Below are 16163 nucleotides of genomic sequence, written 5' to 3'. Positions count from 1 at the left end.
AGTTACTCCCAAGCTCCCACACTGTAAAACACTAAATCATTTCGAGTCCTAAATAATGGTGATCAGTGCAGAACAAACAGCAAAGCAAAAAAAAGAAAAGGGGGGACCCCCAACCCATGTAGGCGTAGCTGAGACACCTCACAGCAAGTAGACCAAAGTGGCTCTTGCTTGTGAAAGGTGTATCAACTCCCCGCTTGGTTCAGCTAGGCCTGATGGAGTTCTCTTCCAATTATTAAATTAGACAGTTATATATAGTATAGCGTTCTGAAGCAGTCCACAAGTGAGCCAGAAAGGAGGTTAACTTATTTTATAATTATTCCAGCTGTTGTGAGCCTAATCATAATGATCATTATTGACGGATGTTACTCGTCTAAATTTCTTCGAAGTAGCGCGCGCGGCGCCGCTTTCTTCTCGAAATGGCCCGATGGCAAGAGCTACGAAGTTGGAAGTATCGCGCGCCGGGCCAAATCATTAACAATGGTCAATGATCATTATTGATTATGAAAGTCTGGAAATAGAGATTCTGATTAAGTTTCTATGTTCTAGCTGACTCATTGAAACTGAAAATACGTTGAAACTGGGATAAAAAACATTACACGAACGCCCAAAAAGATAAACCAATTGATATGAGCAACGTTTAAAATTGAAGAGCGTTTTAACGTTGTATTTAATTTTACTTTTAGATTGTGAATGAAAAGTTCTTAAACGTTTTGTAGGCCAACGTTGGTTAATTTTAAAAGTTAATTTTTTAACGTTGAACTAGTTCATACACAAAACCCCATTTGATGAAGATGATATGCGATATTAAACACTGATAGTGATCATGAACACATCTTTGAACATTTTTACTGCTTTGTGCTTAACGACAGCTTTTCTTACTTGCTGTATAAAAATGGATTGACGTAATATGTCAACGCTCCCTATGCACCTTTTTCAAATTCCATTTATTTAGCTCATAGCTGATTATATTAGCTGATTTTATAGCAAAAGCTGCTGGCAGGCTATAATATTGAATATACATTAAATTGTATTATTTGAATCGTGATGATCTTTAACGGGTGATACTCGTAAAATATTTGTTCCGAGTCCAACTCGGCAGTCGGCACGCGTCCTGGTAGGTTATAAATCTACAAGATGATCTTTGCAAGTGCAATGCCAAATTGCTCAGCTAGGCGGCGGCTTTTGCCTGAATTCAACCCTAGGCCTAACAGTAACCCAATCCTTTACAAAAGCATAAGCTGAAACCTTAACCCTAACGATAAATTAGACTAACTTCCTTATAGTTATACTTATACGGTCATAATGTATCACGTGATCGAGACAGTTTTTCGCCTGCAATATCTCGTCAAGGGGTGAAATTTGGAATCAGCGTCCGAAAATTTGACGAATGTTACTCGTCTAAATTTCTTCGAAGTAGCGCGCGCCGCTTTCTTCTCGAAATATTGGCCCGATGGCAAGTGCTACGAAGCGAAGTAGCGCGCGCCGGGCCAGACCATTACCAATGGTCAACCGAAAATACATCGATGGAAGTTGGTTTCATTTAGTTTCAACTGTCGGGGGCCATTTAGAACAATCTCAAAGATCGACTATAAAGCATAGAGTGATTTAGCACGCTCGCACTTTGCACGCTCGCAGTATTCACTTAGTCTGATACATGAACTTCAAACGTAAGTCATCAAGCCTTTAGTTTTACCGCTCCTACTAAATCGCTCGCCCAAATTTTAAGAAAATTCTTGTGAAAAGGCCCTTTGGGTGTGAAATTGATCTAAATCGGTGTATTTTTTGACGCTGATTCCGAATCACCACACATTGCACATGACGTATAGGGTAAAAATTCTTCCACGGAGATTTATGGGCAAAAAACCGTTTTGGTCACGTGACAGGCTAGTAAACCATGAATACGATTGTTTAGCCTTAGGGCTCGGGTTAGGGTTAGGGTTGTGGTAAGGGTTATTGTTAGCTTCGGGGTTATGGTTAGGGTTAGGGTTGGAATTAGGGTTTATGTAAAACCGTTTTGTACGGCTGCAAAACCATAAAAACCAAAGTCACGTGAAATTTTTGGGCGAGCGAATTAGTATTAGTAAGAGCCAGCCTTTACAGTTGGTGTAAAACATAAAATTAACACATGACCACATTTGATCGATATAAGTTATAAATCTGGAGTAAAAATAAAAGTGATCAGTTCAGGTCACTGTTAATTAAATAATTAAATGCATACCTATGCTTTTGTTACATGTTAGAGATTCGGTTAGGGTTAGGATCAGATTAGAGGGCTAGGATTTCGAATAGTCATTCAGGGCCACCTAGAGAGAGTGTTTAAAAAGTCACGTGACAGTCGAGTGTAGAGTGATTAATCATCATCCGGGTAAGGTAGTGGATCTGTATCTCAAAGAACACAAAATGTTCATAGTTATCATCAGCTGTAGCGCTAGAGTTATACACGTGTTTTCTATAATTATATGTAGCTTAACAAAACGAAAATTCACATTTTCTAACTTCTGTCCCATTTTAAAATATGAAAATATATGAAAACAAATTTGACAGATTGGACGGACTTTCTGCCCAGAGACCATTAATTAGTCAGTTAATCTATGATGGTATGAAACCAAATTGAGGTACTGGAACTGGAAGTCAAAATTCCGAAAAAAATTGAAAAATAATTTTGTTCCATTCTCTGTCCCATTTTCCCACAGTGTTGTCACCTTTCTCCTCACAGGAAAGAAGCGAGTCACCTAGACCGACAGGGTTATTATTATTACTTTGTTTCTATCTTTAGTAAGTAAAATTGTACAAGTTACGAAATTTGTGAAAAATAAAATTCATCATACATAACAAGTCATGAACATCAGTTAAAATAATCTCTCGCTCTCATACTTGAGGAGACATATTAATTAGTCAGATTCAGTGACTAGTTAACAGTAAAGTGTAAAGGGTTCAGTTTTCTAGACTCCAATATCTGGGTTATAGCGAGGTAGGAAATAAGTAGGAGTGGTCACGTGATTTACAAAGCAGCTAGATCGCCCGGGATAATGTGCTCCCAATTCATTATACACTTTGCACGCTCGCAGTATTCACTTAGTCTGATACAAGAACTTCAAACGTCAGTCATCAAGCCTTTACAGTTGGTGTAAAACATAAGATTAACACATGACCACATTTGATCGATATAACTGGAGTAAAAATAAATGTGATCAGTTCAGGCCACTGTTAATTAAATAATTATGTTAATGCTGTAATAATGAATGTGGAATACTGGTGGAATACAGTCTGCAATATGGCTCCTCGTCCATTCATAATGTTTGGTCATTCTTGTTGGTAGCAAAAGATGCATTATCAAAGAAATATGAAATTTAAATCTGATAGCTTAGAGTTAAAGATTTAAAACTTAATAAATTGTATCAATATAATATATAACTCGACGAATCTAAACTGGTTATATAAACTAAATTAAAAATGTGATGTCCGGAGATTTGGATTCTTCGGCAGTGTAGGCAGCACCTGAAATTAGATCGGATTTAACAAACGTACAAATAACAAATAGTTTATAAAATCTAGATTCTAGATCCTACAAAGTGTTAAATGGTAGAAACCGTGCTAACCTTGACTCCATGTGGTGTCCTGGTCCCCTGTGGTGTCCTAGCCCCTGAACTGGGCCCCGAAGGAGGAGGTCCTCTAGACGGTGTGTAGAAATTCTCAGCAGCAGGCTGCATGTTGTACTGGACTCTTCTGTCTAACGTGTCCATCCCATTCTCCGGTACATCCACCTGAGTGCAGAGACTGGTTAATCAAGTGGTGAATCAGGCATGAGGGTAGGAACAGGGAGATAAGGGGACAATCTCCTGATCATTTATAGGATCATTAACCATGTGATAAAGTGGTAGTTAAGTGGAAACTTAGTATAAACTAGCAGGAACCCGTGTTTCTCTAAAGTGGTGTCAAGAGACATAATTTGTGATTTTGACACCACCTGGGGGTCCATTTTTCGGAACCTAAATTGTTTATTCCTTGGCCGATTCTTTCTTTCTTTATAATGACCAAAAGGCCATAAAAGCATTCAACCCAGCCAAAAATGTTTCAAAAGTATGTCTCTTACGGTTTTCGCGGAAAGTCTTGTTAAAGTTGAAGTCGTGGTGTCAGTAAAATGGTAACAGATATATATATATCAAAAAGTATATATACTTTTTGACTTTTGGGTAATTTTACTTTTTGTATTGGGTCAGACATGTAATTTGACTTTTGAATCGTTTAATCCGTTTAATCTGTTTATAGGGTATATAAGCAAGATAACAACAAAGAAGGGTAGAACTAACCGAACTTAGATCGTCAATATCGAATACATTATTCTGAAGGTTGTTTCTTTGCCGATCGTTATCAATAGCCGACCGGAAGTGTGTAGGTGGACTCATGGGGCTCTCGTACTCCGAGACTGATGGACCAACTGAGCTGGAGAGAGAGAGAGGTTACCGTGACAACAATAATCAGAGTGGGGGAGGAGACACACAGTCAGCAACAATAATCAGAGGACAACTATAAAAGGGAGAAAAGAGCAAGGAGGTGTTACCAATGATAATAATAGGTGGTTACGGGGGCAACTAAAAAGTGGATAGAAAAGAAGGTGTTACCATGACAATAACAACTATTAGAAGAGAAACACCAACCTCTGAGGGTAACCAGAAGAAGGAGCTACTGAAAGTGGGGGAGGGGACACACAGTCAGCAACCCTATCAGAAGGGTGGGTGCTGGGTTTGGGGAGACTGATTGGTTTTGTCAGGTAGGTAGGTGTCACACTGATGGTGTCCAGGGTGGCCGAGGATTTGCCGGTGGATTCTCCCACTGTACTCAGGGGACCAGCTGGGGTTGACCAGCCGCTTTTGGGAGGTCTGTCGTATAATTCTGTAGTGGATTTAGAGGTTATAAAACTTTACCCATATTATCCTCGATCCTAAGCAATAACCATAAATCTATAAATATAACCCAAATACCAACTCCAGCCATCGTTGAAAACTGTTGTTAAAACGTTTGTGTGAAGGTGAAATGTGTTCATCTTGTTTCATACCTTCTGCAGTAGGAGGGAGGTTCCAGTTATTGACCTTATTCTGGGCATCTTGCCAGGGCAAGATGGCCGGCTCACTGAACTTCCGCTCATATTCTCTAGGACGCCGCGCAGTCGGAGGACTGAACATTCTGGCAGGATCGTCAGGGATCTCCCAGCCTCGAGGAGAGAGGATGGCAACAGGAGGTGTCATATCTGAGAGGGTTTTAAAGTTTATTATTAAACAGGAGGTGTCATATCTGAGAGGGTTTTAAAGTTTATTACTCAACAGGAGGTGTCATATCTGAGAGGGTTTTAAAGTTTATTACTCAACAGGAGGTGTCATATCTGAGAGGGTTTTAAAGTTTATTACTCCACAGGAGGTGTCATATCTGAGAGGGTTTTAAAGTTTATTACTCAACAGGAGGTGTCATATCTGAGAGGGTTTTAAAGTTTATTACTCAACAGGAGGTGTCATATCTGAGAGGGTTTTAAAGTTTATTACTAAACAGGAGGTGTCATATCTGAGAGGGTTTTAAAGTTTATTACTCAACAGGAGGTGTCATATCTGAGAGAGTTTCAAAGTTTATTACTCAACAGGAGGTGTCATATCTGAGAGGGTTTTAAGGTTTATTATTCAACAGGAGGTGTCATATCTGAGAGGGTTTTAAAGTTTATTACTCAACAGGAGGTGTCATATCTGAGAGGGTTTTAAAGTTTATTACTCAACAGGAGGTGTCATATCTGAGAGGGTTTTAAAGTTTATTACTCAACAGGAGGTGTCATATCTGAGAGGGTTTTAAAGTTTATTACTCAACAGGAGGTGTCATATCTGAGAGGGTTTTAAAGTTTATTACTCAACAGGAGGTGTCATATCTGAGAGGGTTTTAAAGTTTATTACTCAACAGGAGGTGTCATATCTGAGAGGGTTTTAAAGTTTATTACTCAACAGGAGGTGTCATATCTGAGAGGGTTTTAAAGTTTATTACTCAACAGGAGGTGTCATATCTGAGAGGGTTTTAAAGTTTATTATTAAACAGGAGGTGTCATATCTGAGAGGGTTTTAAAGTTTATTACTCAACAGGAGGTGTCATATCTGAGAGGGTTTTAAAGTTTATTACTCAACAGGAGGTGTCATATCTGAGAGGGTTTTAAAGTTTATTACTCAACAGGAGGTGTCATATCTGAGAGAGTTTCAAAGTTTATTACTCAACAGGAGGTGTCATATCTGAGAGGGTTTTAAAGTTTATTACTCAACAGGAGGTGTCATATCTGAGAGGGTTTTAAAGTTTATTACTCAACAGGAGGTGTCATATCTGAGAGGGTTTTAAAGTTTATTACTCAACAGGAGGTGTCATATCTGAGAGGGTTTTAAAGTTTATTACTCAACAGGAGGTGTCATATCTGAGAGGGTTTTAAAGTTTATTACTCAACAGGAGGTGTCATATCTGAGAGGGTTTTAAAGTTTATTATTAAACAGGAGGTGTCATATCTGAGAGGGTTTTAAAGTTTATTACTCAACAGGAGGTGTCATATCTGAGAGGGTTTTAAAGTTTATTACTCAACAGGAGGTGTCATATCTGAGAGGGTTTTAAAGTTTATTACTCAACAGGAGGTATCATATCTGAGAGGGTTTTAAAGTTTATTACTCAACAGGAGGTGTCATATCTGAGAGGGTTTTAAAGTTTATTACTCAACAGGAGGTGTCATACCTGAGAGAGTTTCAAAGTTTATTACTCAACAGGAGGTGTCATATCTGAGAGGGTTTTAAAGTTTATTACTCAACAGGAGGTGTCATATCTGAGAGGGTTTTAAAGTTTATTACTCAACAGGAGGTGTCATATCTGAGAGGGTTTTAAAGTTTATTACTCAACAGGAGGTGTCATATCTGAGAGGGTTTTAAAGTTTATTACTCAACAGGAGGTGTCATATCTGAGAGGGTTTTAAAGTTTATTACTCAACAGGAGGTGTCATATCTGAGAGGGTTTTAAAGTTTATTATTAAACAGGAGGTGTCATATCTGAGAGGGTTTTAAAGTTTATTACTCAACAGGAGGTGTCATATCTGAGAGGGTTTTAAAGTTTATTACTCAACAGGAGGTGTCATATCTGAGAGGGTTTTAAAGTTTATTACTCAACAGGAGGTATCATATCTGAGAGGGTTTTAAAGTTTATTACTCAACAGGAGGTGTCATATCTGAGAGGGTTTTAAAGTTTATTACTCAACAGGAGGTGTCATACCTGAGAGAGTTTCAAAGTTTATTACTCAACAGGAGGTGTCATATCTGAGAGGGTTTTAAAGTTTATTACTCAACAGGAGGTATCATATCTGAGAGGGTTTTAAAGTTTATTACTCAACAGGAGGTGTCATATCTGAGAGGGTTTTAAAGTTTATTACTCAACAGGAAGTGTCATATCTGAGAGGGTTTTAAAGTTTATTACTCAACAGGAGGTGTCATATCTGAGAGGGTTTTAAAGTTTATTACTCAACAGGAGGTGTCATATCTGAGAGGGTTTTAAAGTTTATTACTCAACAGGAGGTGTCATATCTGAGAGGGTTTTAAAGTTTATTACTCAACAGGAGGTGTCATATCTGAGAGGGTTTTAAAGTTTATTACTCAACAGGAGGTGTCATATCTGAGAGGGTTTTAAAGTTTATTACTCAACAGGAGGTGTCATATCTGAGAGGGTTTTAAAGTTTATTACTCAACAGGAGGTGTCATATCTGAGAGGGTTTTAAAGTTTATTACTCAACAGGAGGTGTCATATCTGAGAGGGTTTTAAAGTTTATTACTCAACAGGAGGTGTCATATCTGAGAGGGTTTTAAAGTTTATTACTCAACAGGAGGTGTCATATCTGAGAGGGTTTTAAAGTTTATTACTCAACAGGAGGTGTCATATCTGAGAGGGTTTTAAAGTTTATTACTCAACAGGAGGTGTCATATCTGAGACTAGGGTTTTAAAGTTTATTACTCAACAGGAGGTGTCATATCTGAGGACTGAGACTAGGGTTTTAAAGTTTATTACTCAACAGGAGGTGTCATATCTGAGAGGGTTTTAAAGTTTATTACTCAACAGGAGGTGTCATATCTGAGACTAGGGTTTTAAAGTTTATTACTCAACAGGAGGTGTCATATCTGAGAGGGTTTTAAAGTTTATTACTCAACAGGAGGTGTCATATCTGAGAGGGTTTTAAAGTTTATTACTCAACAGGAGGTGTCATATCTGAGAGGGTTTTAAAGTTTATTACTCAACAGGAGGTATCATATCTGAGAGGGTTTTAAAGTTTATTACTCAACAGGAGGTGTCATATCTGAGAGGGTTTTAAAGTTTATTACTCAACAGGAGGTGTCATACCTGAGAGAGTTTCAAAGTTTATTACTCAACAGGAGGTGTCATATCTGAGAGGGTTTTAAAGTTTATTACTCAACAGGAGGTATCATATCTGAGAGGGTTTTAAAGTTTATTACTCAACAGGAGGTGTCATATCTGAGAGGGTTTTAAAGTTTATTACTCAACAGGAGGTGTCATATCTGAGAGGGTTTTAAAGTTTATTACTCAACAGGAGGTGTCATATCTGAGAGGGTTTTAAAGTTTATTACTCAACAGGAGGTGTCATATCTGAGAGGGTTTTAAAGTTTATTACTCAACAGGAGGTGTCATATCTGAGAGGGTTTTAAAGTTTATTACTCAACAGGAGGTGTCATATCTGAGAGGGTTTTAAAGTTTATTACTCAACAGGAGGTGTCATATCTGAGAGGGTTTTAAAGTTTATTACTCAACAGGAGGTGTCATATCTGAGAGGGTTTTAAAGTTTATTACTCAACAGGAGGTGTCATATCTGAGAGGGTTTTAAAGTTTATTACTCAACAGGAGGTGTCATATCTGAGAGGGTTTTAAAGTTTATTACTCAACAGGAGGTGTCATATCTGAGAGGGTTTTAAAGTTTATTACTCAACAGGAGGTGTCATATCTGAGAGGGTTTTAAAGTTTATTACTCAACAGGAGGTGTCATATCTGAGAGGGTTTTAAAGTTTATTACTCAACAGGAGGTGTCATATCTGAGACTAGGGTTTTAAAGTTTATTACTCAACAGGAGGTGTCATATCTGAGGACTGAGACTAGGGTTTTAAAGTTTATTACTCAACAGGAGGTGTCATATCTGAGAGGGTTTTAAAGTTTATTACTCAACAGGAGGTGTCATATCTGAGACTAGGGTTTTAAAGTTTATTACTCAACAGGAGGTGTCATATCTGAGAGGGTTTTAAAGTTTATTACTCAACAGGAGGTGTCATATCTGAGAGGGTTTTAAAGTTTATTACTCAACAGGAGGTGTCATATCTGAGAGGGTTTTAAAGTTTATTACTCAACAGGAGGTGTCATATCTGAGACTAGGGTTTTAAAGTTTATTACTCAACAGGAGGTGTCATATCTGAGAGGGTTTTAAAGTTTATTACTCAACAGGAGGTGTCATATCTGAGACTAGGGTTTTAAAGTTTATTACTCAACAGGAGGTGTCATATCTGAGAGGGTTTTAAAGTTTATTACTCAACAGGAGGTGTCATATCTGAGACTAGGGTTTTAAAGTTTATTACTCAACAGGAGGTGTCATATCTGAGAGGGTTTTAAAGTTTATTACTCAACAGGAGGTGTCATATCTGAGAGGGTTTTAAAGTTTATTACTCAACAGGAGGTGTCATATCTGAGAGGGTTTTAAAGTTTATTACTCAACAGGAGGTGTCATATCTGAGAGGGTTTTAAAGTTTATTACTCAACAGGAGGTGTCATATCTGAGAGGGTTTTAAAGTTTATTACTCAACAGGAGGTGTCATATCTGAGAGGGTTTTAAAGTTTATTACTCAACAGGAGGTGTCATATCTGAGAGGGTTTTAAAGTTTATTACTCAACAGGAGGTATCATATCTGAGAGGGTTTTAAAGTTTATTACTCAACAGGAGGTGTCATATCTGAGAGGGTTTTAAAGTTTATTACTCAACAGGAGGTGTCATACCTGAGAGAGTTTCAAAGTTTATTACTCAACAGGAGGTGTCATATCTGAGAGGGTTTTAAAGTTTATTACTCAACAGGAGGTGTCATATCTGAGAGGGTTTTAAAGGTTATTACTCAACAGGAGGTGTCATATCTGAGAGGGTTTTAAAGTTTATTATTAAACAGGAGGTGTCATATCTGAGAGGGTTTTAAAGTTTATTACTCAACAGGAGGTGTCATATCTGAGAGGGTTTTAAAGTTTATTACTCAACAGGAGGTGTCATATCTGAGAGGGTTTTAAAGTTTATTATTAAACAGGAGGTGTCATATCTGAGAGGGTTTTAAAGTTTATTACTCAACAGGAGGTGTCATATCTGAGAGGGTTTTAAAGTTTATTACTCAACAGGAGGTGTCATATCTGAGAGGGTTTTAAAGTTTATTATTAAACAGGAGGTGTCATATCTGAGAGGGTTTTAAAGTTTATTACTCAACAGGAGGTGTCATATCTGAGAGGGTTTTAAAGTTTATTACTCAACAGGAGGTGTCATATCTGAGAGGGTTTTAAAGTTTATTACTCAAAAGGAGGTGTCATATCTGAGAGGGTTTTAAAGTTTATTACTCAACAGGAGGTGTCATATCTGAGAGGGTTTTAAAGTTTATTACTCATTTCTTATTTTCAAGGAGGGAGTTTAAAGTAGAGGGTAGTTATAATAGCTAAAAATAGCAGAGAATCACACGTTCAAACGAACCAGAGATTTCGGAGGGAGGTATTTTAGAGGTAATAGACATAATCTCATCATCAGGATGATCATTACTCTTCAGTCTCTGTACGTTCCCAAAGGGGTTCATCTTCACTGGTTGCGCCCCCATGGTGTCTGCAGGCTGTGAGAATTTCCTAGATGGGGTCAGTTAAATTCATCAATCTATAATTGGAGGTATGTAGTATGTACAGTTTACAGATTACAGTGTACAGCGTATGTTAATAATTGATTGGTTACTGAGGACGAATGAAGGATCTCCATTCAATTCGAGATTATCAATTCGTCCCCAGTAACAAATCATGATTGATCCACTGAAGAGAGAGATGAATGAAAATTATGGTTTTTCTTTTCCTCAATATAGTTATATACATATTTTTCTATTTATATAGTTACATTTTTTTTTTCTATTCCTCAATAACGTTCCTCTAACCTGGGGTTATTAATATTGGTTGCTGATCTGGAGACGCTAGATTTGTTCATGCTGCCAACTTCACTAGGGTACTTAGAGGACTGCTCCTTAAGGTTCTGGTAGCTTAGTGTGGTGGTGGACTTCTTCATGAGGGGCGGGGAGAACATGTTATCTGGACCACGTGACATGTTGTCACGTGACTTTGATCTGCGGAGAGATAGGTTAGATTATAATCATGTGGAAATATGAGAAAATCATGATAGATTCTGAATATTTATTGATGGCTGTCAGGCTGTTCGATTCAGGACCCCTTTTAGAACAGTTTGTGCTGGCCCCACATAAGTTAACTAATGACACGTACCAACTATTCAATAAACTAAACAATTAATGAACAAGTTAATTAATGAATTAACAAACTAATTGATTAACTAAAAAATTATTAAATTAACAGACTGATTAATTAATGAACTTGTAAGCTGACCTGCTCATAAATAGCTGAGGTGCGGGCTCGTAGTCGGACTCGATTCTCTGATATTTGGGGGACATGAGCCCCACTTCCGAGTAAGGCTGGTTGTATTCAGCAACGTCAGTGTCATGCAGCTCCATGTACATCTTATCTTTCACTATCGGGTCGTAGTTCTGTAGGAGTATTCACGTGATGAGGAGTAGTCACGTGATTAGGAGTAGTCACGTGATTAGGAGTAGTCACGTGATTAAAGTCTGGAGTAGTCACGTGATTAGGAGTAGTCACGTGATTAGGAGTAGTCACGTGATTAGGAGTAGTCACGTGATTAGGAGTAGTCACGTGATTAGGAGTAGTCACGTGATTAAAGTCTGGAGTAGTCACGTGATTAGGAGTAGTCACGTGATTAGGAGTAGTCACGTGATTAGGAGTAGTCACGTGATTAGGAGTAGTCACGTGATTAGGAGTAGTCACGTGATTAGGAGTAGTCACGTGATTAGGAGTAGTCACGTGATTAGGAGTAGTCACGTGATTAGGAGTAGTCACGTGATTAGGAGTAGTCACGTGATTAGGAGTAGTCACGTGATTAGGAGTAGTCACGTGATTAGGAGTAGTCACGTGATTAGGAGTAGTCACGTGATTAGGAGTACTCACGTGATTAAAGTGAGCAACTAAAACGGGGGTGATAAAAGAAATGTAAATATCGCAACTCTTACAGCTTCAAGAATGAGTTTAACATTGCATCTTTTACATGATTCTAAAGAAAACTGTGAACTTTTATAACATTATCAGACCAATTTGAAAAATGTGCCCCTCGACTCACATTAGTACCAGCCTCAGAGTACATATCCTCGTACTTTATAATGTATAATGTATAATGGACAACTAGAACGAACACCGATGGGACATTAAGACAACATTAAGACACATTAAGACAACAATAAGACAACATTAAGACACCAATAAGACACATTAACACAGTTTGTTGTCTTAATGTTGTCTTAATGTTGTCTTAATGTTGTCTTAATATTTTATCCTATTTTGTTGTCTTATCGGTGTTTGTTGTCTTAATCTTGTCTTATTGTTGCCTTAATGTTGTCTTAATGTTGCCTTAATGTTGTCTTAATGTTTGCTTTAATGTTGCCTTAATGTTGCCTTAATGTTGTCTTAATGTTGTCTTATCGTTTGTTGTCTTATTGGTGTTTGTTGCGTTAACGTTGTCTTATTGTTGTCTTAATGTTGTCTTAATGTTGTCTTATTGTTGTCTTAATGTTGTCTTAATGTTGTCTTACTGTCCCATCGGTGTTCGTATGTATAATGTATAATTATAATATACAGTGTATAATGTATAATATACTGACTCACATTAGTGCCGGCCTCAGAGTACATATCCTCGTACTTCGGAGGAAGACTGGTCTTACCTCCACGTGACAAGTTCATACTGTACATAGTACTAGTTCCATCAACCTGACAGGTAAGAATGGGTAAGGGATTAGAGAGATACATGACCTGAGAGAGGATTAATTAATTGAAAAAGTAATTTAATAATTAGGTAATTAAGTATTAAACTGAAAAAGGGCTAATTAACTAAAAAAGTAATTTAATAATTAGGTAATTAGGTATTAAACTGAAAAAGGGCTAATTAACTAAAAAGTAATTAAATAATTATTATTATTATCAAACTGAGAAAGGGATAATTAACTAAAAAAAGTAGTTAAATAATTAAATAATTAAGTATTAACCTGAGATAGGACCTCACGGTGGTATTCCACTTCCTCTTTCAGTTCCTTTGTCTTGCGGCAGAAGCAGCAGCAGATCACTATTATTATTATCACAAGCAGCAGAAGTGAGCCGCCAATTGCTAACTTTATTGTTAGAGTCACTGCCGGAGACGGGTATTTTCAGTAAAAAGATGGGTATTTTCAGTAAAAAGGTAAACGCAGACAAATTATTTTATCAGACATCAAAATAACTTTCTGTCGAGGCCAGAAGAAGACAGGATAACGGAAGAAACCTACATTTGGCAAAGAATCCGCACTTTTTGTTAAGTTTAGACTTAACGACATTTTCCCTGGTCCCCTCGTTACTTGTTGCCAGACACTTAAGTTGGGGAGCCTCACACGTCTGATCTATTCTTACTGTCAGTGTAGTTTTATTGTTTGTACTGCTCAGCAACCCTTCTCCTGCCTGGTCGAGAAGTCAGTGTTAACCTATTAAGCTACAGTCGATTAATTGTCAATTAATAAATTAAAACATGAAATTGGGAAGAAGCTGAGTGGTTTTGGAGGTTGAATAGCTTTGGGTTGCTGTAAAGTATATCGACTGAGTATTATTATGTTATTACCTCAGTATCCACGAATATCTGGATGTTATTACCTCAGTATCCACGAATATCTGGATGTTATAACCTCAGTATCCACGAATATCTGGATGTTATTACCTCAGTATCCACGAATATCTGGATGTTATTACCTCAGTATCCACGAATATCTGGATGTTATTACCTCAGTATCCACGAATATCTAGATATTATTACCTCAGTATCCACGAATATCTGGATGTTATTACCTCAGTACCGATATTACACTTTTACATTCGTTGCTAAATTGTAGCTCTCTTATCAGCAGTTTTGTGTGCGCGTTGAATTATCTCTCTGGCTTTGTAGATTTGTATACATTGTTTGTACATTTTCTGTACAACGTGTACGATGCCTTTGCCGCTACAGAATGAACACTTGGATATGCTAGATGATGCTATGGTTATGAATGGCCAGTTCCTTACGGAGTATGTGAATCAGATACACATGGCAACTAACAGTATTTTTAAGGAGATTAGAATTAAAATCGGTGCCGAACACAACGATGATGTGGAATTTGACAAACTGAACCAGAGAAGTGTGCCTAGAGAGAGGTTATCAGAATGGCTAGAGACAGTGTGCTGTTTGCTGAACGATTATTGTGGTCCATTGTTACAATCTGCCACAGAAACAGCTACCGACAACAGGGTGTTCAGGAAAGAAAAAATAGAAGATGCGAATAAGATCATAGAACTGCAAGAGAAGTTACTCTCTAAACAAGAAGAAGATATGACAAAAATCAGTGATCTGCAGGAGAAGTTAGCTTTGAAGAAGGATGACGAGATTGGAACTGTGAAAAGTGCAGCTCAGAAAGAGATTAAGACCTTTTCGTCTCTGTTGAAAAACACGTGCAAAAACGCCTTTGCACCGAAGAAAATCCAAGCTGCAGTGAAAAGGGTTGCCCTAGAAGAAGATCGAAGTAAAAGTCTGATTATCTTTGGGATCCCAGAGACTGAGGAGAACTTGGATGCTAAGGTATCTGGTATTTTGTTGGACCATCTCAACGAAAAACCAAAAATTTTGAGATGTAATAGAGTTGGAAAGGACACAAGTGAACGAGTCAGACCAGTTAAATTCACTTTGTCAAGCTCAGATCAAGCTCGTACCATCTTGAGCAAGACTAAGTTATTAAGACATGTAGACGGGTTTACTTCTGTTTACATAACTCCTGATAGATCAGCTGCAGACAGAATAGCCTACAAGAAAGTTGTCGTCCAGCTACTCAATAAAAGGACAGCAGAGCCGGACAAAGTTCACGTAATCAGGAACTTTAGAGTCATTAGCTCGGAGAAGGAGCCCTGAGAGTTTTATATTTTCTATAAGTACAATATTATATGTTTTGATTCATTGATTAATTAATTGTTGCTAGGGCCCAATTTTATTGCGGGTGTGGTATTTACTGCACACTACCGTGTTTTGGTTACCCCTCTCTCAATACATAATTTGGGTTTCGATATTCTGGGATAGTGAAAATTAGGGCTATATCGGTTTTTTTCCTTTTATAACTGGGTTTATTTAGAAGCATTCAATTCTGTATAATTATGTATTGTTTGAAAAGTTTTAGATAAAAGTATCCACGAATATCTGGATGTTATTACCTCAGTATCCACGAATATCTGGATGTTATTACCTCAGTATCCACGAATATCTGGATGTTATTACCTCAGTATCCACGAATATCTGGAAGTTATTACCTCAGTATCCACGAATATCTGGATGTTATTACCTCAGTATCCACGAATATCTGCATGTTATTACCTCAGTATCCACGAATATCTGCATATTATTACCTCAGTATCCACGAATATCTGGATGTTATTACCTCAGTATCCACGAATATCTGGATGTTATTACCTCAGTATCCACGAATATCTGGATGTTATTACCTCAGTATCCACGAATATCTGGATATTATTACCTCAGTATCCACGAATATCTGGATGTTATTACCTCAGTATCCACGAATATCTGGATGTTATTACCTCAGTATCCACGAATATCTGGATGTTATTACCTCAGTATCCACGAATATCTAGATATTATTACCTCAGTATCCACGAATATCTGGATGTTATTACCTCAGTATCCACGAATATCTGAATATTATTACCTCAGTATCCACGAATATCTGGATGTTATTACCTCAGTATCCACG

The 16163-nt window shown here is 37.6% G+C and overlaps 1 protein-coding gene across 2 annotated transcripts in view; it reads right to left on the bottom strand.

Annotated features, from left to right (window-relative positions):
- Positions 1 to 2794: 2794 nt before the first annotated feature.
- Positions 2795 to 16163, bottom strand: part of LOC134821898 (uncharacterized) — a 46468-nt gene continuing 33099 nt past the window's right edge. For both annotated transcript variants that reach the window (XM_063832710.1, XM_063832711.1), the window contains exons 16-26: positions 13671 to 13839; positions 13395 to 13534; positions 13018 to 13119; positions 11671 to 11828; positions 11211 to 11396; positions 10769 to 10914; positions 5057 to 5248; positions 4659 to 4893; positions 4311 to 4443; positions 3600 to 3764; positions 2795 to 3498 (exon numbers count right to left, since the gene is read on the bottom strand). In XM_063832710.1, the coding sequence (XP_063688780.1) occupies positions 3448 to 3498; positions 3600 to 3764; positions 4311 to 4443; positions 4659 to 4893; positions 5057 to 5248; positions 10769 to 10914; positions 11211 to 11396; positions 11671 to 11828; positions 13018 to 13119; positions 13395 to 13534; positions 13671 to 13839 (1677 nt within the window). In that variant the 3' untranslated portion in view covers positions 2795 to 3447. The remainder of the gene's footprint in view (positions 3499 to 3599; positions 3765 to 4310; positions 4444 to 4658; positions 4894 to 5056; positions 5249 to 10768; positions 10915 to 11210; positions 11397 to 11670; positions 11829 to 13017; positions 13120 to 13394; positions 13535 to 13670; positions 13840 to 16163) is intronic.

This window comes from Bolinopsis microptera, chromosome 10, assembly GCF_026151205.1.
Source record: "Bolinopsis microptera isolate Bmic1 chromosome 10, MBARI_Bmic_1.0, whole genome shotgun sequence".
In the NCBI taxonomy this organism is placed as follows: domain Eukaryota; kingdom Metazoa; phylum Ctenophora; class Tentaculata; order Lobata; family Bolinopsidae; genus Bolinopsis; species Bolinopsis microptera.
Note: the sequence above shows the minus strand (reverse complement) of the source record. Positions and strands in the feature narration are given on the sequence as shown.